At 37.9% G+C, this 25,794-nt stretch overlaps 1 protein-coding gene and 1 long non-coding RNA gene across 8 annotated transcripts in view; one reads left to right on the forward strand and one right to left on the reverse strand.

Annotated features, from left to right (window-relative positions):
• myo1b (myosin IB) overlaps nt 1-12,771 on the reverse strand; it is a 32,417-nt gene extending 19,646 nt beyond the window's left edge. For 4 of the 7 annotated variants that reach the window (XM_077727573.1, XM_077727572.1, XM_077727571.1 and 1 more), the window contains exons 1-5: nt 12,485-12,771; nt 8,463-8,611; nt 7,230-7,345; nt 1,140-1,234; nt 63-167 (exon numbers count right to left, since the gene is read on the reverse strand). In XM_077727573.1, the coding sequence (XP_077583699.1) occupies nt 63-167; nt 1,140-1,234; nt 7,230-7,345; nt 8,463-8,588 (442 nt within the window). In that variant the 5' untranslated portion in view covers nt 8,589-8,611; nt 12,485-12,771. Of the gene's footprint in view, nt 1-62; nt 168-1,139; nt 1,235-7,229; nt 7,346-8,462; nt 8,612-11,258; nt 11,311-12,484 lie in introns of those variants that run through there. The other 3 variants (XM_077727575.1, XM_077727574.1, XM_077727570.1) reach the window with 2 other exon arrangements.
• Nucleotides 12,772-13,366: 595 nt separating this feature from the next.
• The window catches only part of LOC144203953 (uncharacterized), a 26,774-nt gene continuing 14,346 nt past the window's right edge, over nt 13,367-25,794 (forward strand). Inside the window, exons 1-3 of the long non-coding RNA XR_013327798.1 lie at nt 13,367-13,436; nt 13,791-13,914; nt 23,098-23,240. This is a non-coding gene — a long non-coding RNA (uncharacterized LOC144203953). The remainder of the gene's footprint in view (nt 13,437-13,790; nt 13,915-23,097; nt 23,241-25,794) is intronic.

Consider the following 25,794-nt stretch of genomic DNA (forward strand, 5'->3'; position numbering starts at 1 on the left):
TCTGTTGACAAAACTAGATACCCTGGAAGACACTGACAAAGCTTGAAAGACACTTGACTTACCTTCCAGCACAGGATTGGACTGCAGTAGCTGTTCCTTGACCTTATTTACCTCCTGTCCCTTCCCACACACTGCTGCCACATATGACATCACCAGCTTACTGGCCTCTGGAACAACACAAACAGATAAATATCAAGTCCACTCCATTGTCAGACATGACTTATCCTTCAATCTCATCACTCATACTAAAAGGGGAAAAAATACCCTTTTAGGATGGACGGGTGTGGATCAATCAGAAAGAATGAGGGGCAAAAGTAAAATGTGCGACTTGTAAGAGTATTGGAACACCATGTTATTAAAACTACTGGTGCCAGCGACACAGTGTTGGGATCCAAAGAAAATACACATCTAGCTCAACTATCATCTTGTGTTAGCTCAAACGAGCGAACTGCCTGGCATCATCATCCTGTGTCACACTCTAGTGAGTGAAGACAGTGACCCAGAAGTGAGAGTGAGTGATGTGCCCAGGAAAAAAATAGGGGGGGAGCGTGACTTCAGTTACTGGTACAGATTACTAAAGAGCCTGGTAGGTCATCAGACACTGAGGCAGGGAAGAATGACGGGCAAAATGTCTACAGTATACTGGAAAATTATAATCATCTACTTTCATAATATTGCTGTAAATGCTGCTTTGGTTATATGAAGTTTGGTTAACAAAACATTGCTGTGAAGCAAGCAGCAATTGTTTGAGAATGTGTAGAGAAGCATGAAAAATCCCCGAGTAAGACATCAGTTTGGATGACCCATATTTTTGGCAGACCCTGTTTTGGATGGCAAAATGTCATAGTGAAGAGATTACTTAAATCCACATACTGTATGACGCCATCTCGGAGTCGGCTTTTATTTATTTAGGTTTTAATAACGACCATAGTATTTTGTCAGCCTTTATTTTGTAAAGATTGAGATTCTCATTTTGCATACCTAATCACAATCAACTGAGTGTTTGTGTAGTGGTTAATCATATTCTATGATGAAACACTGTAAATAATATAATACATATATAATCTAATTGTAAACGGTTAAACTGGTGATACATTTAAAAAAAAACTAATTAAACTCTAATGGAAATTGTTTCTTACCGGTTTTCCCTGCTCCACTTTCCCCTGTGATGAGAATACACTGATCCTTGTCCTGGTCTCTGAGTGACCTGTAGGCCTCATCAGCCAAAGCATAGCTGGAGGGGAAAATAGTACACACTTAGTAATTTGCCATTTGTCTACAAAGGAAAGCAAAAAGATAATTCTGTTGAATATTCACGTCATTTGATGTGGCATACAATGCCAAACAAGAATGTTCACATTCGCATTAGATTTTGTTAATCATTTTGTGATTGATCATTTTTCTGGCAAGGTTAGTAGTAGGACTGGTTCAGAAAAATGTCACTGTGTCATGTCAGCCTGAGTTGCATCAACACTAATCAGTCGCATGTGGGCTTATTGGAGAAGTAGGGCAAATCTTGGAAATTTGGAGTGACTTGGTGCTTTATTCAGTGCGGGAACGTTAAGATTCAGCATGGACTGACTATCCCCCTATAAAGAACTAGAAAATAAATGTGAATCCAGATTGTTATAGGTAGAGCCAAAATTAAGTAATGACTGTTTTTTTAACCGGTTGACAAATGCACACGTTATTAGTTGTTAAAACAACATTAAATGTATGCAGTCTGCCCCAACATAATCAAGACTGCAGTTCACCAGGGCACTAATGTAGTATTTTGAGACATCAAAACCTTTGTGAAATCAACTGGCAATATGGGGAACATTGCTTCTGTTTTACCATTCCACACACTTTAAAGACTGCACCAAATTCACTAGAACAAGACAAAAAAAAAACGTAGACTACTAAACTTGCACCGCAATTAAAATTCCGGTTTCCCTACTGTAAATTTGTAACTCAAGCCTAATTCCTTGAAAGTTGAGGTATATTAAATAAATCTCTCATTCTGAGCTCATCAGTTTGTACTTCAGTATGACATGCCAAAGACCATTACTCCAGAACTGAAAAGGGCAGCACAGTGCAGCAGATGTCTTCTTTGTGAAAAGCCTTCTGTCGCCTGACTTGATCCTAACAATGAACAAACCATCGTACAATTATCCTACCCAAGGGGAGAATTGTGGGCCTAAGGGATGAAGGTGCCAGAAGGGGGGAAAAAAGGTTGGGAGGTCTCTTGCCAGGGACTTTTACAAGTGAGTCACAGCCAGTCAAGATGGATAAGTTTAGTGGAGCTACCACCAAATGTTGATTTATACATGCAATTTAACTAAAAGCATTGTGTCAGCATATATGTAGGTAAAATAGGCCAGTTGATCCAAGTAATCCACTGATATAAAAGCTATTTTTGGCATGTCTCTTTGTGAAAATACCAAAAACAATTAAATGAGGTTTTGAAGCATTCTGGTCATTCCCAAACTACAGCAAACAAGGGATCGATATCGTTCTCCACCATTTCAATGTGTGTTAAACTGGGAATTTGGGGTCGAGACAGAGATCAGGCCAAAGACCGTAAGTTGTGCTTGGCGCTTCCACTTCACATCAGGCTACAGGCTGTAATTTGGACGACACGTGGCAGCGGTGAAAGAAAAACCCACAACAGCATGACATCAACAAGAGAAAATAGTTCGGTCAGTCCTCAACAGGATGTTAGTACTACATGGTATATGAAGGTTCTGCTAAATGTTCTTAAATGATAAAGTTTAACCATTAGTAAAAGGTATATAGCCTATAAGAGCCAATAAGAATCACAGGCTCTCCTGAAATGAAGACAGTGGGTCAAAATGGATTAAACAACCACACTTTTTACTTTTCCTAAATCCGACAACCATTGGACAAGACTTTGCTATATTCAGCAGTTTCTATTTTAAGTCAGGTGCAGGAGAGCAGCCTGTGATCTCTGAATGATTGGACTTTGCTGCAAGGCAGGATATCCGCCCGGCTCGCTGGTAACAGCCACGGAAACAACTCCTTCCGAAGGACCAGATGGATGAGGAGGATACCCTAACCAAACCATGTGCACCAATCCAGCTATTGTACATCCATTAAGAGTGCATGGCAAAAAGGGCCAGTGTGATTGGCCAGACAGTACACAAGCACACTAAAGGTTGTATTTTTACAGATGTAGCCTAGATGTGAATGGTTATGACAGTGTTGTAAAACAGGTGTCAAGAACATAGTAGAGAGTACCATAATAAAGAACAGCAACAATAACACCACTCCTAATTAAAACTCAAATGAAGTGCCTCGAATCCTTGCTTTCAAACCTGTGGGCTGATAGAAGGAACTAACTTGTGAGCAAAGACATTTTGCGCACAAACCCTCAAATTTTACTTTGAGAATGACTGCTGAGTAGACTGAATGTAGAGTGAATGCCTGAGTCATGAGATTTCTTGGTAATAAATGGTGCAGCACATGGATGAAACCTAATGTCCTGGCTAGACAATATACTTGGGGGATACATAGCCACATAAGCAAAGCCACAGGAAAAATGGAAATGGAAGATCAAGACGTATTTTATGACTTAAAAAGCAGAAGGATTGTCATTTTGGGAAATTCTTCGACTGATGCTGCATTCAATGTCTTAGTCTCAGCTATGTCTCTAATAAACATTGATGACATAGTAAGCTATAATGAGGCTTTTCCCACAGCTGCAGCTTTTTAGGGAAAAATACATCGAGTCAGTTTATAATGTCAAAGTTATTAATTTCTTCTAATTATAAGTTTGAAATCTACAGACATTGGTAGTTAAAGCATATTGAATTTCCCTGACAGGTGATATTGGACAGTTATAGCCGCAGGCACTTGCAATTACTGGGTTGAACAAACATAACATAAACAAACACATTAGAAGTACATTCATGCACAAGCGTGCGTCACTGTCACGACTGAAGCCTAGGGATTCATGTTCAGCCTGGCTAACGGGTCTTGGCCACTAATCTGAGCTAACAAAATCCATCTTTACATTTTTTTTCCACTGACACCCACGTCACACACAGGGTCAATCCCCACTTCACAATATTCATACTCAAAATTCAAAGATATTACACTGAGTATGCCGAGTGTATCAAGGACAAAATCCACTTTTATAAAGATTACACGAGATAATGACAAAAATAATTCAATTTTCCACAAAAAGGCATTCAGGCAAAAATAAACTAAATTAGCAACAAGATATTTGACGTGATATGAAAGTAACAGTTGCCTGTAGGCTACAGCATGACCTACTTGGCAGATTTTTCAATAACAGTGTTGGTTAGACTGCATTTTACAAAAGTCTCTAAACAAGAAATACGGTTCAATCGAAAATATCAATACTAGATTTTCTTTGCAAATTTAAAGCACTATGCATTTTATGGAAAGAAATAGGTATGCAGTCCATAGGCTACAATTTCAAATGTAGCCTAGGTAAATTCTGATCATATTACCCAAGTATGCAATTATTTTTTTCTTACCCATAAACCGTATTTAATCCAAAATTACAATAATAAAGCAGGAAGCTCTGTCATTCGAAATCATTGATCTGTTTTGCTCACTGATCTCACCATTACGCCAACACAATCTACCCACCTGAGTCAATAAGTCATTTTAGTGAGTGCCTACTTCAAAGCACCAACAAACGGGTTTGCTGCCACTGCTGAGATTACATAAGTATGCTAACAAAGGGGCATATAAACATTGTCTTTCACAAATATAAAAAGAGAAGATTCCTATGATAATAATTAAGCATATGTTCTTTCATTTTCAGTCTCATTTGTTCCATTTTGGTTTGTGGCTCGTGGGGGAGCTGCATCCAATCTGAGCTGACAAGAGGCGGACCACACCCTGGACACATCGCCCATCAATTACAGCGAGGTTGTGGTCAGGGCGTTTTTCCCATAATATACATTTGGGAACTCATTCATCTACACAAAACTTTGAGACAAAACTTTAACAGTAAAGTTTGGGACAAAGTTCAGGAGTAATTAATGCACACGCAACAAAGGTTGCCTTAGAGGATCACTGAAAGGCAAACCAAGGTGTGGTGCCATTAATCAGAGAAAGACTGAAGTTCAGCCAACTCATAAATTCATATGGCAAACTTTATTTTCCAGTTCTTATGATTGTGAACAATGTGCATAATCAGCAAAAGCCTTTGCACTTTTTGTGACATACACTAGCTTTATTTTGTCTTCTGGCAAAGGAGTAGTATGTTCATGTAAGTAATCCTATGGGAATGGAAAAGGGAGGACGTTCTTACAACAATATCAACATGTTGAAGTTGAAAATGATTGTTGCACAGGCTAAGAATCGATCTCCCAAAAACATAAAGTCACAGTGTGAAAGCCTGGAAATATACAGACACAGGCTTTGACAAATTGCAGTGACACATCTGAAAGATTGAAGGTGTTGGCACTTCAATACGTCATTGACCATTTGGGAAATCGGAGCCTACCCCAGAGAGTACACACCCATACTTTTGAACCCATGTCTGGGCTTGGCAACGGATGACTCCAGGCCATCTGTAATGGCTGGGTACTTGGGCAAAGGTTACTAATTAGAACCATCCATAATGCTTTACCTTCGTTGGCCAAAGGAGAAAAGTCTACATCTCAAGGGAACACCTGTTAATTCACAGAAGCCGCATCTGGCAAATGGAACTCATTGAATTAGATGAGCTAAGGAAGACAGGTTTTCTTTATGAGGAAAGAGAAATGTTTTTAATACATTTCAATTGATTAGAACTTAATGTAACATGTGAATGCCAGGAACGTAGCTGAGATGAGAACATTTACTTCCAAAATGTGGGACCGATTGACACTGAGGTGATATTTACTTTAAAAGCTAGTGTGCATTATCACTAAGGTGTTAAATGCACAAAAGTCAAAAGGTTACAGAGAAGATACCAAGTTTATTCTCAATTAATAATTGAATTGTAACATGATTTTTAAAATTTATATTAGTCATATGAGAATGAGAGCTAGGAAAAAAATTGGATATGCATTATACAATAACTAACTAGTTTATCAACTTTAGGTTGCATTGACTATTGCCAGGCCAGGAATTTAACACCTAATGATCTGATCAGGAGATTAGAATCAATGTTTGTAGCATGTTGAAACAATCTTCATTGAGCTGCTAACAACAGATGATATGTTATGTAAATAAGACAATCTGCTTGAAAAACATTCATACTTAAACAAGACTTAGATAGTTAGTTGGGGGGCTTTAACATGCATTAACAAGTAAACCAGGTAAGCCAGATACTTCATAATTTTCTCTAAATGTTCAGTGGTAAATCCAAAACAAAACCAAGCAGAGCATGCATGAAGCTAGAACTGCAGTGTGTTAGAATTCTGCATTAAAAAGGAGAATTTGCATCTAATTTACTTCTTTTACTTTTTACACAGGCATTTGGTTTTGCCACTTTGGTATGGAAATGGTCTATGGCCGAATTGAATGAAAATGATCAAATTTGAATAAGGGAGCTGCCTTGATAAAGGAAAAGATAAATCTCCAAAGAAAATCGTACAGAAGTAGATCTTGGCAAAGGACATTAAATTACTGTGTGAAATGACACGCAGTACAATGTATCAAAAACAAACTGAGTTAATTAATGAATTAACAATTTTCTGCTTTTAGCTACTTAGAACTTGTCTAATGTGGAACAATGGTATTCACCTTCTATCAATGTATCCCGGGGGCTCCAGACCAGAGACTCAGCAGGCTAATTAATGCGTGTTGAGCTTTGTTTGGCCTTGGCAGCCTCACAGCAACTCTGACGTAACATTGCTCTCGGACAGATGGTTGACCAAAAAGCTGAATGGCCAGGGGAGCTCCCGTCTTACTTAAGACCACAAGAGCAAGTGTTCTTCTGATCACTCCCCCTGGTCCCTCCCCATTAGTCACAGAGTGCACTTTGATAATCTTTACAGAGATGTGCAACACACAGGCTTTGGCCAAGAGATACAGCTGAGCATCGCCATCCGCTTATCCTTTTTAGGGTCAGCGGATAAACTAGAGCGCAGCTGTTTTGGACCTTGAACTGGTCGCCTATCGATTGCAGATCAAACATAGACAAAGAAGAACCAATACTACAATTTATTCAAAAAAGTATTTGGGGAATTAGGGATTGGAAGTTGGAATCATAAGAAAATTCTCAAAGTATAACTTAGGGAAATGAACAAAAGGGCACTTACATGTGTGGACTAAGTTCATAGAAGTTTCTGTTACGATACTCTTCCACTTTTTCAGGGCTGTAGATGGGCAGTGACCTGTAGGGGTTCATGGAGATCACCACACTGCCAATGTAAGTCTGCAAGGAAGAAATTAATAGAAATCTTGATTGTAACTGTGCCAACAACAAAAATAAACAAAATAGATCAGAAAAAGTGCAAATTTGTCTCATCTTTTCTCAGATTGGGATTGCTAATGTACATTGTTGAGGCTTGCAACGCCTGAAGAGACACTCCGACACCTTTTAAGAAGCCGAGGGAGTGTCAAATCCTCTGAAAAGTGAGCAGTGTGGTTCTCCAATTATATTTTCTAAAGTTCATACCAAATATTAAATAATATTGAAAGACCCTGTTTCACACAAGGGAGGGAATCCCACAGTAGGTGTTATACATCTATGGAATAATCAGATTTTTATGTAACATTCCGGAGAAATCTAACACTTCATCTCACTGAGAGCATAACCAACTACCTACTCCTACACTTCACAACAGAGGCTGGATAGCATGTTCTCACTCACATAGAACTGAAACATTTTCTCTGCTGTCCATGGTAATGATCGTTGCGTAACCCACTCCAAAATCAGTATAGCATGGCTTTCCCTGTGGCTATAACCTCCCACAGCCTCTCTCATTCAATAGCACACAGGATGAAGCATGGGGACTTTTCAAGTACTGTGTGCGGTGACAAAACGCTGTAATTGACTGCAATCTAAATATTGTCACATGCCGAACCAAGGGTTTTTTTACAACCAAAAAGGTCACAGCACAAAGGAATTAAATATTATTATTAAGGAACCTTGGGGGGAAGTGAACTGTGTCTTATGAAAATATCTAGTGCACTGCATTGACTATCATTACTGCATGAGTTACCATCATCCCTTGGGCACCGTGAGCTTACAACAACCGGGAGTGGAGGTGTCATCACAGGTGACGTTGAGAGAAGTCAGACAGTCTGAGTATGAAGCTCAGTCCCCATTATGAGACGTATAAATAGTTTAGTAAATAGTTTGCTTATAGACAGGCTTCCACGCTCACATACCTTAAAAGACAACTGGATGAGATTGACTGCATTGAATACACAAATACATTTGAACAATACATTTTAAAGTGCCTTGAAAATTGAACACAGTGCAATTCAGAGTTGTATTTAAATGGAGTTTAGAGATGAAAAACAATTAAAACAAACTATATACTTACATATATCTCATTATGGTCAAAGCGTTTCCTCAGATTCTCAAGGAAGGAGTCTTCAGTCAGGGGTTCCAGGAGGACCATGTCACCCACCCCAATCATGTTGTCTAGAAGTGATGTTTTCACCTCCATCTTGGATGTTGGTCGCCCGCTGACTAAAAAATACAGAAAAATACTTTGTAAAATACTTTGTAAAACACAAGTCAAACGGGTTTCACGGGTCAAACCTCATTCAAAATTCCAAGCCAAACAAATAAATTCCTAAACTTGGGAAGGAAAATAAATACTGCAATGGGCACAGAACTCATTGGTTCTCTATTAAGTCTTTTTCCCTTCATAACTTTACACTTGACCTCTGGGTAGCTACTCAAATGGAAATGCTCCGGTTTCACTGTGGGAGCCAATTTTATAAATCAAAGATATAGCACCGGATTCCCCATTTTATCATCTGTCTGCTTGCTACAACACAGAGCCAGTGAAAAAAAAAAAACTCGGCTGGGCAGCACCTGGACAAAGACAATGCTGGAGCTGGCAGTTTTCAGTCCTGTGTTGCCCTCAAATGCCATTGGGCCAGTAATCCTATTGCTATAGGAGAGGAGAAAAGAGGGGCCTAGCATACATTCATGGCCTTGATACAGGGTTTTGCCTAACCACAACCTCAATGTTCGTTGGCTGTAACAGAATTCTTGCCTTGCACCATGAGGCCATGCAGTCATCTAGTCTACTGTTCACCACTGACAAAACACAAAATGTCTCTTTGCAATGTTTGGCAGTGAATTCAAGCCATTGAGATACATGCATCCCAATATTTTGAGGATTCCTCTCAGGAGAAGTAGCAGAAGCTGCAGTAGTTGTAATTCGAGAGGAAAGTCCGAGACAGGCTTTAAAATTAATCTGGCACTCGCTTTTAACTCAGAAAAGGCAGGCACCCAATGCAGGTGAGGAAATGACTCAGAACAGATTACATTAGGCTTTGACTGAAAACCCTAAATAGTTTCCAACACATAACTCTTTTTGGCTGTCAAACAAACACCAACTTAGAAACAGCCTTTTTCTTGGAAAGAGAAAAAAAAGTCCCCATGTAGACTTCCTCTTCACTTTTTCCCTGGCTTCTGTTAGCCTCGAGGGCCTAATTTTATTAGTTCAACAAGAAGCAGTTTTGCAGTATGTAGTAAGCCATGAAAAATGTGAAGAGACAGAACTACAATCTAAAAATAAAGCAACTGAAGTGATTGCCTTTGTTTCTTGTTTGTCTTCCAAAGACTTCCTGTTAGGTCATCCACAACCATGGTTGTTTATTTTTGATCATTTGGAATTCAAGCTGCCACCATTGTGTAAAAATCATATTTGGGGGTGGTGGCAGGCTTTGGCAACTTTCACATTCATAGTGTGGGAATACACGAAGAGTAGAAATTAATAGGTGTGTATTGTATATTTAATATGCAGCATTTAATGACTTGCACTATGATGCCTTTTACAACTGTAACCAACTTTGCCCAATATAAGGATGAAATAACAGTTAAATGGAACTCACTTGGACTTTATCGCCTATCCCACCTACTAAAATCACATGGTCAAATTTCAAACTACAATACATAATTTAGATTTTAATCAGGGAAAATCTGAAATGGATGAACTGGCCCTGAGAGTTCAGAATTATTATTAGGAGATACGCTTTTTGACCCAGATAACAAGGCCAGATCAAATCTGCCAGGGCACAATGACGATGTTCTATTAAAAGAACATCTATTATTTAAAAAGAAAAGACTCACTGCTATATCTTTTTTTTGTTTAACTTAGAACTAGGGTTATTCAGAGTTTTGTATCATTTTGCAGCTAGAGCAGTTGTTTGAGAACACATTGACATCGATATTATTGTCAAGGATGATTAACAATCAAGTCTAAAAATGTCCCCAAGATATAAATGTTACAAGTAAAGGACTGTCTCATTTGGCTTCCACTACTGTATAAAATTGTTTTTTTCCACTTCTGTGGTCCAAATCAGAAATCATCAAGAGCAATTAAAAGGGAGGACGAAACCACACGAGCACAGGCCACAAGGTTTTCAGTCTCCAAATGTATGAGTGCTTTAATACACAAAATCTTCCCCGGACTGCTTTGCATTAGGATCATCACAAGGGCAGTAGGCTGATGCGGCAGTTGTCCAATTTAAAAGGACAGCTCACCATTACAACTACAGAAAGTAAGCAGCTGGTAAAGACTTTAAATGTATGGAAAATGTTGGTATAACATTATGTTGTCACCAGTATAGCCTTCATTCTTTAAAAAAGAAAAATACAAAGTTTTGGCTTAGTGTGGCTGAACATAACCTTTTCAGACGTCATTCTATGAGAGATGACTTATTTTGCTTTTAAGGAGACAGAATGCGTATGCATCATCTGTGTAACGCAATTCTCCAGATTGAAATAAAAATACAATCCAAATTTGTTTATGTAATGTCGTTTGCAGATCACATATCCAGTCAAAATGAGCATGACGTCAGTAAAATACACCAAATGGCATACACTTTTGTCTGAAAAACACAAATGACAGTAACAATAACAAAAAGCATTCCCTATAAATATCAAATACAGACTGGAGTAGTCTACAGTAAAAACATAGGCATGCTATTATGCTTATATATTATAAATATGAAAGATATTTTATCGTACTCTTCTCAAACCATTTTTAGACTGTTCCATCAGGGTAATTTCAAAATGCACATGGATGTATTTGCTGACTTACGATGTAAATCAAGTCTGTGAGATCAGGAGTTGACAGACAGTATTGAGCCGCATGTACCTTTTGTTGACGCTTGCAGCACTTCTGTGGAGTCACGCCTCACAACACCAACCTGCATGGGTTGGTGGGTAAGGAAGTTACAACAATTATGCAATAATTTGCAAAAAGTAAGCTGATGAACTTTGGTGTTTGGCGTGCAAATAGTAAAGCAAAACCACTCGATGGGTTGCATTACCATTTTTCAGACACTATTAACAAGGCGGGGAAAAATAAAAATAAAGACATGTCACAAATGATTTGTCAAGCCAAGATAAAGACCTGCAGTTTTCACTTTACCCAACTACATTGTTTGACAGGTAAAAAGTTCATATTTGACTTTTGACGGAGGGAGCTCACAAAGGTCAATATTGTACCAAATAGAAAACCCTCTTAGTTGATGTTTTATGATAGATACAAATGCCTGAAATGGAAAAAGACCTTTTTTTGTCATTTTAGAACAAAAAAATGAGCTTAACAGATGGTTTTGTGGTGTGGTTAAATAGAATCGGAAAAACTTTGAAGACTTTTCATTACTGATCAGTATACAAAACAAGGTTACAGACATTTTTATACAGTACATGTACTACTATTTCCATTTGTCTGGTATGTACAGACTGTTTATAAAGAGGCTCAGTGCATTTTTTAACCATTGAAGGGGGTGGGGATGACTTAAGGAAGCATCCCCTGTCAAGTATTAGTTTATTCTAAAAAGATCTCTTAAAAAAGGTCTCTTTTAACCACCTTAAGAGGCCATTGATCCCTTTCTATGTGCAACTGAGCCCTGTTTATCCACAGATCAGATGGAAATCAGTTTAAAGGGGCTTGCTCATTTACTTTTCACACTTGAAAATAAGTTTGCCTCATCCCCAACTGCTTTTCTTGAAAGTTTCGCAATGTCATCAATAGTTGTCGCGGGTAATAAATAGAAATATGTAATGCTTCATATCCAACTCTACAGTCATTGCAGCACACACAAAGACCCCAGATGAAGTCAATTAATTCGAGACACAAAAGTCAAGTAGCAGAAGAGTTACTAAACTGCAGAATAAAACACATTATAGAGTCAATAATATACAATACAAAGAAAGATAAAAACATTCCCAACCCCCTTCCATGGCTAAGTGGAAAAGAATGAATGAATCGGGAGGAAAACGTTTTGGGAAACTTTCCAAAATGACAGCAAATGAGTAAAGCAAAATCAAAAAACAAATAATTAATGTTGAACCTCAAATCAGAGCCCAACTTACCCAGGAAATCTCCAAAAGTTGGTCAAGATCTTGCAATCCAGTGGAAGAAAAAGTAACACCGTGGAGATGATCCCTTCACTCCTTCACTCCGGAGCGTCTATCGCCCGTCCCGGCTGCGTGGAAGTGGAAATCTCCGATCTAGAACGTGGATCTGGGTACTTTTTGATTGAGGATCCTGATGGAGTTCAGAGCGCGGCGTCCTCCGGCCACAGGGAGTGTCTAAAGCGGCGTATTTGGGATAGTTCAGCGTCCCCTAATCACCTCCGGCGTGGAGGGAAATGGGGGTAGTGGTGCATTTTCCGTTATCGGATATTTGCTCCAGCTTTTTTCTGTACACTGTGAAGTGATGGACAAAATCATATGCAATCGTCCTACAATTAAGCAATTCATTCATATTTTGGCATTTATTTTTTTATATTTTAAATCTTTTCATAAAAATAAAAGACAAAGAAAAGTATGCATAAAAACTATTCCTAAAGGAAAGTTTCCGAGGTAGCATCAACGCACCATAGTAATAATTATACACGATCCCCTCAGAGAAGTCATTACTGAGCAACACTCCCCTCGTGTGTTGCACTACAAAACCACACGCAAACATTAAGGTAATGTGACTTGGCGGAATAAAAGAATACAACTTGGTATGTATTATATACAACGGAGAATCTAACTTGATTTTGAGTGAAAACAGTAGCGGTTTGGATTTTCTTTTAATGGATCATAAGTTGCTTGAGTACTTGCATCAGTACTAGTAGTTGTGGTTGCACGTCCCTAATAACTTCTTCAAACATTTAACTAGCAAGCGATCTCTAGGCGATTTCTACAATTTTACGTTGCATAAATGTCATCAAAGGTGTATAATTGAACAGTAATCAATTGGTATTTTTTAGCAATGCATTTTGTGAACCATCGAACTCAATGATTACGCTGATTATGTGGAGAACTCGAAGCACATGTCATGTAAGTACAATTGATACTTTTAAAAGCATGTCCCCCTCTGATCACTTCCTGGTAACAAATCACGGCAAAATTGAATATGCCCCAATTATGAGGATGAACATTTTTGTGAGATCGTTTTGTTTGTTATTCATTAAGATTTTCAAACATCACTGGGAACCGCCTTAACAATTTCCCCGATTAACCTTGTTTTTTCCAGCAAAAACAATATCCCAAGGTACCTAGAAAAAGCCTGAATCATTATCAAATAGCAATAAATCATTTGTTGTTACAGACTCATCATGTGACAATTTACAGCATTTTGCATGTAATATCATCTAATTCTGATCAAAGTAATCAATTGCTTTTGCAGTTTCTGAAGGGCTTTGCAGAGAAGATTCCCAACCAGCTGGCCAAGATCTCTAGATTCTGCTGATGAACTGCAACATCAACCTTGACTCTTAGCAGTCTTCAAGATGACAACTTTGACCGAAAAGGTACACGCACACACATTCCTCATTTTGAGTTGAATAGAAGCAATTCCATCATCCATTGTCAAGAGGAACTCTGATTATCACAAAGAATTGAGAGACAGATAGGCCCCACATAGTATATTTCATTCACATTTAACAACTCTTGACTTAAGTGCTGCATTTGGAGCCGATACCCCCAATTAACTGGATGTGTAGTATATCCAAGGTAACAGCATTAAAGCTTGAAAAAAGTCATTGATCAAATGTGCAACATGGCAGAATGCCTCAGCATATCGGGGCTTTTATATCGCAAACTAAATTGTCAGTGCGTGAGTAATGGTAGGGTACTGCTATCTTTATTCCAAATCCAAAATCAATACATCTTGCCTCAGTCTGACAATATCATTCAGTCTGAGTGATTGAGCAAGACATCACATGGTGTGGTTTTTGATAGTCGTGTGGGCATGGCAATATATGTATTTATATGTCACGTTGCTGGTCGCTTTTCAGCTTCCACTAATGCGTTCATGCCATTAAGCCCAATTTTAAATTTTTGTTAATTGCAATATCTTTGTATGGTTGTTCTTTCTCAATACATGTTGTCAGGTCCAAGTGGGAAGTGAAAAGATCTGAATGGGAGTGATGAAAGTATCATATATAGTCTAGCAGAGGGGTGGGCTATTCCAGAAAGGGGCATAGTGGGATCAGGTTTTCATTCCAACCCATAAAAAGGACACTTTTTCTCTAATCTGGTATCCTAAATGTGCAATCATTGGATTGCACTCGGGCACCGCCTGTTTTCTGCAGAAATCTCATTGAATAAACTGTCTGTCACTAATTCACCATTTCTAATTCATTATGTTGTTTCCCATATATCAGCAGCTCTCTTACTTTACGCAATAATTTAGTAACATACGGAGTTGTAAAAATCCAGGTTCTCTGGAAAGAGTATTTTTCTGCCAACCTCTTTAATATTGGCATGGACAAAACGTAACATAGCAAGTTTGGCATGGCATTCTGCTATGAATTTTTTAATCAGCCAACTTGAATTATGAATCAGAAAAACTTGGAAAACAGAAGTTGACGATTCAAACCCAATGGACCAAATTATAGAAAGTAGTGTTTCTGGCTAGAAAGGTAACATTCTGCTTTTGGAACACATGAACACGTTTGAATCAGCTTTTGATTTGAATCTACTAAAACTGCTCCAAAAAATGAACATCCAGATTTTCCTCTGAATTTTCACCCATTGCTTCTTAATAATGTAAAAAATAAATAATTATTGCAAATCATGAGTGAATATATTGTCAAAAAACATACATTTAATCTTGTCTTCTCTGGAGTGCCATCAGAAGAAAACCATGCCTTGGGGAATATTCTTGACATTTCTTTGCAGGATCTGCCATAGTCAAGGTCAAATTGAGTATAGGTAGGCTGCCATTTGAAGAAATCTCTATAGAGATGTACTTTCATGTCCAGGCTTTGGCATTTGACACTTGGGCATTCCTAGTCCTCCCAAAGCTACTCCATCATTGCTTTGGCCAAAGTGCTGCCCTTTTGAAAATCCAGACTGCTCTTTTACACAATTTTATGATGTCACCATCCATTATGAGCACCAAAGACTGCACATTTTTTAATGTTTAACTCATCAGTTGCCATTGACCATGATGATCAGTTTGAACTGGAGGATTGGCAGTAGATAATCATGATTGAGTACCAAATGACAATGAGAGACATCTAAATCAGCTTAACTGGGAAAATGTTCACTAGTTGGCTCTGTAAAACCATTGGAAAAACAGTCTTTTTATTCTTAGCTTTGTAGTTAGAATTAGTATGCATTGAGGTAAATGTATTTGACCTCTTTTGGTTTTCTACCATTTCTGGGCATTCAGTTTGTCCGCTGTACAAAGCCAAATGGAAACCCACCCCTCTTGCTTCAGTTGTTCCCTAATGATTCCGCAAAAGATAAGCAGTGTGCAAAACGGATGGATGCTATCCTGAAAATACTGTGTTTACTGTTCAATTAATGGAGCAAGCAAATAGTATATGCCTCATTATTTCTGTTTCACTTGTGAGAGGAGTTGGGAGCACTTTTATAGTTTGGCTTCCTTGTTTCACTTTTGAGAGGAGATAAGTCACAAGTTTTGCGACTGTCATGCTTGACAATGAATGAATGCCTTGCGCATTTTAGGAAAATTATGAAAGTTTTGTGTGTATACGTTCGTGTGTCTCTGAACCCAAATGTACACACTCTCCCATTCAAGCCCATATTTGGGAGAATTTTATTTCATACTGGAAAGCAAAGAGTTGGCAGATGGCTCAAGATTATAGCCACGGCTTTGTTTTGATTGATGTCGTCAACTTGCCCAACGACATTTGTTTTCAAGCACCTGAGGACACATCTGTTCTGTTGGCGGCAAGTTGAAGAAATCGTTTTATTTCTTCTTTGTTTTGATGTACAAGAAGTTCACTTTGCCAAAGGGAATGTTTTCCTTGGGCAGATGAAAACATTTGTCGAATGACAAGTAGGTTAAAAAAATCTATATTGTAGGTTGTCTATCAAAGGAGGTCCTTTGGATTAATGTAATCTTGTCATTTGCAAATTTACACACACAATTCCACACATGTATATGGATCTGGAGTACAATTACATGCAAATACATGTACCTGGAGTCTAATTACAGGAACGTACAATATACTCAACAGGATGTTTGTTTTTGAACAAGTGGCAATGTTCTACAATTTAGCATATTCAAGCCAAATTCCTATTTTTTTGTTGCCCATGTCTTTCTCTCCAGGTACTTTCTCCTGTGACTCAAAACAGTATTAATTAAAGCATTAATTCCTTGTGAATGTGAATTATTTCATTGTCTGAGACTTGTGATGAGACCTGTCCAGGGAATTCTCCTCCTCTCTCCTTCAATCAGCTGGAAGTCGCTTTTCTGAATTCAAAACAAACTGGAGGCACCTGCTGTCTAACCAGCTTCAGATTTTGTGATCTATCGCAAAACTGCAGGTCAGACGATTTGCTCCTGTGGGCAACTGACCCCCCAATTATGCACACATGGGCAAAACCCACACTGTAATTATATGCTCCAGACCTGCTGTTTTTAATGGGGAAAAGCACTCAAGAGATGCTGTGTTCAAAAGAGTCGTGGGTTTGGATTTGGTGCCCACGTTCTTTCCGCAAGTGTTCGTAAAGACAGACCACTGTGAAATGTGGTGAGGAGGTGGGCATGGGAATACAGAGAAGTCTGATTTGACCATGTAATGGAGGGGTTAGCACAACTAGTGTAGTTTGAGAAATGTCACAAACTTCACCAAACTGGAGTGGGAAGAGATAAGCACAGCAAAGATTTACTGGTTCTCAAAAGTTGTTGAACTGTTGATAAAATTCCCTTCCTTCATGAACTTGCCAATCTTGGTCTCAACACAAGTGTCCTTTCCATTACTTTCCAGGCCCCCCACACCATTGTCATTCCACTCCATCACACACTGGCCCAGCAAAGCTGTTCAATTTTTTAGTCTGTGATTTTTTTTTAGGTGCAAGCAGTAGAATGTAGTTGCAGCTAATGAAGTCTTGTCTGCTCTCTGGTGAGAGGACGGTCCTCCAAAATACATTTTCTGGCCGTAATTGCCTTTCCTGGTGAGTTTAGGTTTGTAGCCTGGGAATATGCGGTTCATGAGTTCAAGATGCAGTGTTGTGTTATATTTTTTAATGATGGAGGAAAAAAATGCAATTAGTAATTTTTGTTCATTTTTATTTTCTGTGAAGTTCATTCGTTCAACATGCATAAATCATGAAAAGTGTAAGAGCTTTTGATGCATTTTTGGAGTACCTCTTAAACATATGAACTATAAAAATATTCACTTGGTGATCCGACGAACGAATGTTTAGGAGTGGGGACGTCTTTGGTTCTTCTTAAAATCAATAACCTGAACCGTCTGTCAGATTAAGGATGATGGATGGCTTCACACATCAAATGGGTGCCTGGTCTGCCAAATCGTTGAGTGCAAAGCTGTTGCACATTTATCTGTCACTTTGCTGCAAGATGTGCAGTGGCAGCAATAATGAATGTTACATTCTTAAGGCTCCAGCCATGACAAGCTTCCCATGAATTACAATCTGAGCTCAAAGTAAAATGCTCATTTAAACCTTCAATACTCATTTGATCGCGTGAGCTTCCAGGGTTCCATCGAAAAAGAAAAAAAAAAAAAACCTTTTGCAGAGCTAAGATGAAAGATCGTTCTTTATAGCTTTTGAAACCGGAATCTCAACATTTGTACCATTTGCTGTAATAGGCAAGATTGTATAAGAATATACAGCCTCTTCTAAGCCTAATGAGCGTTAAGACATTTCAGCAGGAGATTATCTTGCCCTTTCTTCTTTGCTGCTTTTTGTGGAATCAACCCAAAAAATTGCATGTTTTTGTTTTATGCTTCAAAGTATAACAATAACATTAACTCCTATTGCAGTAAAATTAAAGCAACGCTAACATATGGTGAACACGGACACTCTAACCAAATCTTGTCTTACATTTTCCGGTTCTTCCCAAGATAAAGCTTCCATATGACGCGCCAAGTTGATTATCTCAAACACTCTGGTCTCATAATCAGGGAGCAGAAATCTTTTGCATTGTCGCGCCACACTTCTGGGGAGATTACAAGATTTTAATAATTTCACTCCTGATCTGTCTCTGAGCATCTGCTATTACCATATGACTGTTGCCTCTCCTATGGTGAAATTAAAGATTCAAATTTGTTCATTTCCCACTTTTTTCATGTTGACATATTATACACTATCTTGTTTAAACACTATGTTATCATGGAGTAATCCTTAGGCCTGTGTAAACAAACAGCTGGTGGATATTGATCGGTGGATGGTAAAGTAGATTTGCAGCCATCACATCTGTAATGGCTGCAAATCTACTTTAAATTCCCAACTGGGATTCCCAACTCTGTTATTTTAATTTCTATGTGTCTTTATTTTCAATGGGAGAATTGCCTTGCACTCCTGGTCTTTAATATAGTATCTGAAATGAAAAGACTATCACTATTGCTATTCATCTCTATTGGCCTTTTAACCATAAATTCATCAGTGTAGATGAACTCCAATGACTTTTACCCCACATGATTATTTTCTATTAAATAATAAACCATTATTTAACGCTCAATACCCTCAAAATAGAGTTTTGGAAGAGTAAAAAACAAAAATATGAACAATATTAGTGTATACTGAGTAGGGGCTGGCATTGTTTCAATACATTTTGTAGACTAATCTTAATTATGCAATGATAACGTATTGTTCATATCTGTTCCTTGTAAGTATAAAACAAAGCAGCAGATGCCACTATTGCCCCTGCACAGCAATAACTATTGTGTGTACATAATATTTTTTTAAATAATATTTCCTCGGCAGAGAACACATTTAATCTTCTAAATCAAAATGAATTACTTATGAAAGCATATACACATGATTATTATTTATAGACGTTATAAAATGTACCCTGTCTCATGTGGGCCATTGTTAGAGTAACAATGAAAGAAACAACCTCTGCAGAAAACTGTTGCCAGAGGCAATTATGAAGTGACATTAATGTGCAATAAACTGATAATTAATTTGGGTGATAGTATGTCTTTTGAGGCCATTTGGGAAAGTACTGGTTTATTATTTGTGATAAGTTGCTGACAATTTGTAGCCAAGGCAATGACAAATGATGTCGGTTGACACTGCTTCTGTTTGCTTCCCAATAAGAGATGCAATTTGAGTCCTTAGAATAGTCTGCTGAGGACTGCAGAAAGTCACATGGCGCCCATTTATAGGATAGCTAGAACCTTTGGGCCAGGGCAATTTGTCAGGAACAAGAGTCTGAAGTTTAATTAAAGTCATTAGGCAATTAGGAGCTGGCATGATAGTGCTTTACAATGCATTCTTGTCGTGTCCGTTATCCCATGCTCGAGAAATCCTTACTCTGACATGAGCTATAAATGTTAGGACAGTATATAGGTCAGCCACATTGAGATTGCTGATGCCTTTAGACTGTTAATCAAACCTCCACATTGTTTACATTTACCATTTTGGAAAACCTGTGCCTATCTCATTGGAGATTTCTGTACCATATATAAGAATTTCAAAGAAAATCATAAAGGAAAATGAATGGAATTGTGATAGTGACCACAAATTGAACCATTTACCACAAACAAACCATCGGATGTGGCCAACATTTTCAGTTCGATTTACACTTCTGTCTTAGTCAGTCTTATTTTTGTTCGTTTCATGTCGACTCGATCTCGTAGGGCTGAAACGTTGAACTGCTACAGCCGACGGCACCGCTTTACATCACCACATTATGATGTAATCATCAATGGCCATGAGCATAAAAATAGAGGTCTTATTATGTTGAATTGCAAATTATTTTCAAAGATTGTACATTCGTTATTAACATTTGAAGAATTTGGAACCGTCATTTTAGACGGGGTTACCTCTAAGTGCTGAAAACACATGATTTAAAGCATCATTTTTTCTGCATAATGTCACATTAGTATATACACTGTCATATTATATCTAGTAATTACAGTGGCACGAAAGATAACACTAAAAAGAGTTGATGAGTGAGAACTGTATCCATATCGATTTGCGATCGCACGCGTGGCATATTTACAGTAATGGAGTATGGAAGTGGAGACGATGAGAGGAAACAAATGAGCAAAAATGAACTTGACCAAGTCCTGCGTCACCTCCAGACCTGTGACTCACTCTAATGATTCCAGAGTGTCAATATGTATTACTTTAGCTCCATTAGCCCTGCTTGTGTTCCATTAGTATGGGTGCAGATGCTTTGTATGACCTTCACAATAGCAAGCTTTTCTGGACTGGTTTCATCACATTGTCTATGAGCTGTTCTAAAGGGAGAAGTGGAGGCTACTGGAAGACAAACTCATGAGAACCAATCGGTTGATTTCATCAGGATGTCATGGGGTTATGATTGACAATACCTACATTAGCCAAATGATGCCTACTCAAAAATATAGTAGGGCATAAACATTTGTTGGCATCACATGCTTAGGATTCTAAATTACTGGAATTGTGTGTTCATAATTGTTATCCATCTGTTTTTCTTTATAGAGTAACAGTGATCTAATTTGTTGTTTCAATTCATCACAGGTATGAATAATGCAGATTTTTATGGGCATTCTCCATGCCTAAAACTGCTCTTGCTAAATGACTTCATTATCTTGCTGGATAAATTGTCTTAGGTATTGTATGCTCGGTATTAATTGCAAATACTACTCTTTAGCAGAGCAGATGGTAGTATAAAAGGGCAATGCCCATTGAATTCTGGCAAAACTGTGATAAAAACAGATTGAACTTTACATTCTACTGGTTTGTTCTTATATATGTTTCCATGAAGTAAAGTATTAAGTCATACATTTCATGTTTGAAAGACATAAGACAAAGGTTTTTATTTTTCATAGGAAAACTGAAGCGTATTTATCCCATACTTTAGTGAGATTACTCAAAAGAATATTCTGTACTTTATAACATCACATTATGGTAATACATTTTTCTCCCTAGCCCATCCCATTGGATATTCTCCATTGACAACAAGATAGAACTTAAGTTGCATAAACAGTACTTCCACCTGAAAGTGTGCAGTATACTATGCATTATTAATGCATGGCTTTGGAGCCCAGGTGTCAATCAGTGCGCTCACTGCTCAAAGCTCGCAGCAGCCAGGCTCTGACATGTTAATTAGTCCCAAATTCTTCTCTTCTGACTGCTGCATAAGACAGCAGCACTCCGAGTGAGACACAGTTAGCAAATTCGCAGGAAACTTTCACCTCGAATGCAACTACGCTTTGATCTAGTGAGAGGGTTGTTATCCTTGTTCAGTTTCATTTAGTGTCTCAAGAATGAGACAAAAAATGACGTCTGAACAGTGTTTAGCAGGATTTCGTACCATCAGTTTTACATTGCATTTTGACTTTTTTAGTTTTCAATCCATTTATAATTTATAATAGAATACAATGCTCAACTTTATTCTTAGTTTTTAATTGTGGGCCCTATGAACTTATTCTTGGTGTAAGTCATTCATTTTAATGGATTAATAAACCATTTTTCTCTTTTTTTGTCTTTCTCACATAACCATTCATTCAGTTACCCCTGTACAACACATACCTTAGATGTAGCACAAACATGTTTTTATGATATGTGCCTTGCAGCATTCCTCCAAACAGTCCAGATGGCATGACAGGCGTCTGCAAGACTCGTTGCATCCACAATAATATGCATGCCAGCCTTTGTGACTCTGTTTGTTTGTAGGGTTCGTCATCTGGCTTTCTTATTCATTTAATTTCAACTCCACGGCATATGCTGACGCAAACATAATAAATGCAAAACCCACAGCCATGCAATATATCCAAATGTAACAAATGTACCTTTATACAATCGATGGTTGGCGAAGAAAAACAAAACATTTACATTTCATAAAAGAAGACATTTCAGACCGTTACGAAAAAGCCTCGCTGTTGATAGAATCGTAGAGTTGTCAGCTCGCCACCTGGTATGACATATGAGGGAGGGGATGAGCATGAAAGTCTCATAAAGCAAAAATGTGGCTGTCTATCATCGGAGTGAGATGTGAAAGGAACGCTTCATGCAAGGTCACGCAGAAGCAAATGTGACATTAAAAACAGCTCAAGACGTTAATTCACTCTTTATCGGGCCATTTATATGCCACAGGAAGCTTACCTGACAGTGTGTAGCGTGTAATTCTTTGTGCAAAGGTCAGTCACAAGTTTCCAAAATACAATTACAAACTTTTTGGTTGTATTTAGCTCAAAGCTTTTGGTTCTTAATCTTAACACACAGTCAGTTTTGGCAAAAAAAAAAACATGTTTTTCTTCTTTTAAAGTAACCAATAACATATAATTTCCAAGATATCCCAGTTGTGAAGCCTTACCAAATGAGCAAGACATTACCTGACCTTGGCCTTGGTGTGTGACCACCATGGAAAATGGGCCTCAAACTGAATGCAAATGAATGAGCGAGAAAATGAAGAAGATAGATGATACCTGGAACACTGAGCCACTGTTGCATTGTAACTTTAGTATGCAATGTATTCCTCTTTCTGCTCATGATATTACCTTCTGTTATACAAAGGCTTTAGTCCATCCATCATATCTGCGTCTATGTGCCCCTGGCAGGGTCACCCATGGCAAGCTCATAGGTGAGGGACCGGACAAATAATGACTCTGAAGAGCTTCTATGACGAGTCAAACCTATGAGGTCCATTTTTCCTCGCCCGGACGTGGGTCACCAATGTTCCACCCTGGAGTCAGGCCTAAAGGTAAGGCATGATGATGCACTGTTTAAGTTTTTGATAATACAACTGGGCAAAATGGCTGAATTTATATGATAGCTAGAAATGTTCTACCACCATTTCTGAAAGAACAAAAAAATGTGGTCTAAAAAATATTCCCTCGTTTTTCTCCAACTACAAAATTACACCTACACAAAAACCAAAACAGCTGTATGTATTATGAATGGCATGCAGGTAATACCACCACTTTTGATTTGTATTTCAGAGGTCATATTCAGCTAGACAGAGCTTTGAGTCATTATACATGCAGTGTACTCATTAAATTTGAAAATGGAGATGAGGGAGTCTACAGAGACAGGTGATTAAATTTGAGGAGGAAGAAGTACTGGTAAAAAAAAATGTAAGGGATGATGACGCAGAGAGAGCAGACAACCTTCTTAATAAAATGTGTTTGATAGTAGATATGTTCTGCAGTTACTAATACGAGCCATACTTTTTCATGATTGTCATGAACACTTGCAAAAGAATGGTTTGCAGTCCTCGTGAGTTCCTCTTAAGTTGTTGTATGTACGTTTTGTATGTTTGAGGCACTACTTTTTTATTTTCTCCATAAACACAATAGTGTTTTTATCCATTGGCCCAACTTATTTTTTAGTAATCGCCTTCAGTCCTGCAACTTTGGCTCACGCAGGGAAAACTACTCTAACCCCCAGAGACGCGACTCACTTTTTAGCTTATTCATCACCGCCTCTGAATTTGCTCTCCACTTGGCGCGCCTTTTGTGAGCATCCAGATAGCGCATTTGTGGGAAAAATGTGGTAGCGTCTTGTCGTTGTAAGAGGTAGTGATTCGAATTTATACAAAACACGATTATTTGAAGCCAGTTCACAACAAAATGCATAACATTTAAACCTGTATTAAAAATTATCATATAAAAGGGAGAAAATGCATGAAAATCATATGGTTATCATGTGGCATTAGGTTGGATTAATGGATGGGTAAATCTTTACATTGCTCCATTAGAAGCCTTCTTTTGAATGGTGGCTTTAGATAGAAACGGCCCAATTTTCTGAGATTTATGGGATAGGTTGGGTGGCTGACTCTTAGCTTTGACTTGCAGGTAGCATTTTGAGATATATGAACACTGCTTAGGCTTCTACCACCCACTGCGACCCTAGTAGGGATAAAGCGGCTCAGAAAATGAATGAATGAACAGTGCATAGGCTATGAGCTCAGCTCAAATTATTTCACATTCAAAATCAAAATCATAAAAAAATAACAAATCCAAGCTAAAGATAAATATTGCATTTGTCTGAGTTGAGCATTGAACAGAAAAGTTAATAAATCTTTGCTGTCAAACTAAATTAATCTCATAATGACATAAAGTGCTTTGACATACATGCATGATTTCAATTCACATTGCAAGGCAGAACATTTGACTTTGAAAAGTCAAACCACAACTAAAAAAGATTTGGAATTTCTCTTGGACATTGGTTGAGATTTGGAATCATAAAAAAAAAAAAAAAAAAAGTCCTTACCAAGAATGACCAAGTCGGTGACATTTAAGCTGTAACGAGGTTGCAGGCGGCCGTGCTTTAACTCAAAGGCATCAAGGTTAGTGCACCATTACACACAGAGTGTAGTTCAGTTTGTAGATTATTCAGAAGGATGGAATAAAAAATAAATGGGATTTCACAGATCATACTCAGCCATCTAGAGAGGCTAAAATCATTTCATATTTATGTAGCACCTCTGTACCACAGGGGGTTTATATTAGCATTCTAATATATTGTGGGGTTACTATACCACATTTTTGTCTTAAAATAAAACTTAACAATATTTCTCTAATGTCAATGTCTGCAACATGCTACATTAACTGTATTAACGTCCATTTTTTTCATTGTATATACGTTGCATATGTTATTTGACCTGTCCAGTAGGCGCATGTCTTTTTCGCCCGTCATGTTTTGCAGTTGCTGTGAATCAAACCACTGAGCAAGTATGTCCGCTAAGTGTGACTGCTACACTTTAGAAACGTATGATAGGATGGGCAAAAGATCTTAAATAAACAATCAGAATTTAAAAATGTGCATCTGTAATATGGAGGGGAAAAAATTAGATGTGACATTGATTTACTAATTGGTATAACTTTAATTTCTTCTTTAATTAGATCTGACTATTTCTTGGCAGACGCCAACTGACATTTAATTCCATATTGAACTTGAAAATGTAAATTAAATTGGTGTTTCTTGGAACAGCTTGTGTAATATCTCTATTAACTGCCTTTCTGGTTTTGTGTTTATGGACCATTTTACAAAAAAAAAAAATGGATTGCTTAGGAACTCTGGTTTGTGTGAATGTGGTGTACTGCTGAAAAAGTGTCACAGTGCTTAAAAACTTACCTTTTTAAAATAAGCCATGATAAGCTTGACAGCATTTTATTAACACTGTCCCAGACGAAACAAGCTAAAACCAGTGTAGCAGCTTTGTTCTGAGCATTTACACTTGCTTTACAATCCTCCAGGTTGAAAAAAATCCAATGATCCAGCATGTAAGGAATGATAGAAAAAGACTACAAAAA

The sequence above is a fragment of the Stigmatopora nigra genome, chromosome 11, assembly GCF_051989575.1.
Source record: "Stigmatopora nigra isolate UIUO_SnigA chromosome 11, RoL_Snig_1.1, whole genome shotgun sequence".
Taxonomy (NCBI): Eukaryota; Metazoa; Chordata; class Actinopteri; order Syngnathiformes; family Syngnathidae; genus Stigmatopora; species Stigmatopora nigra.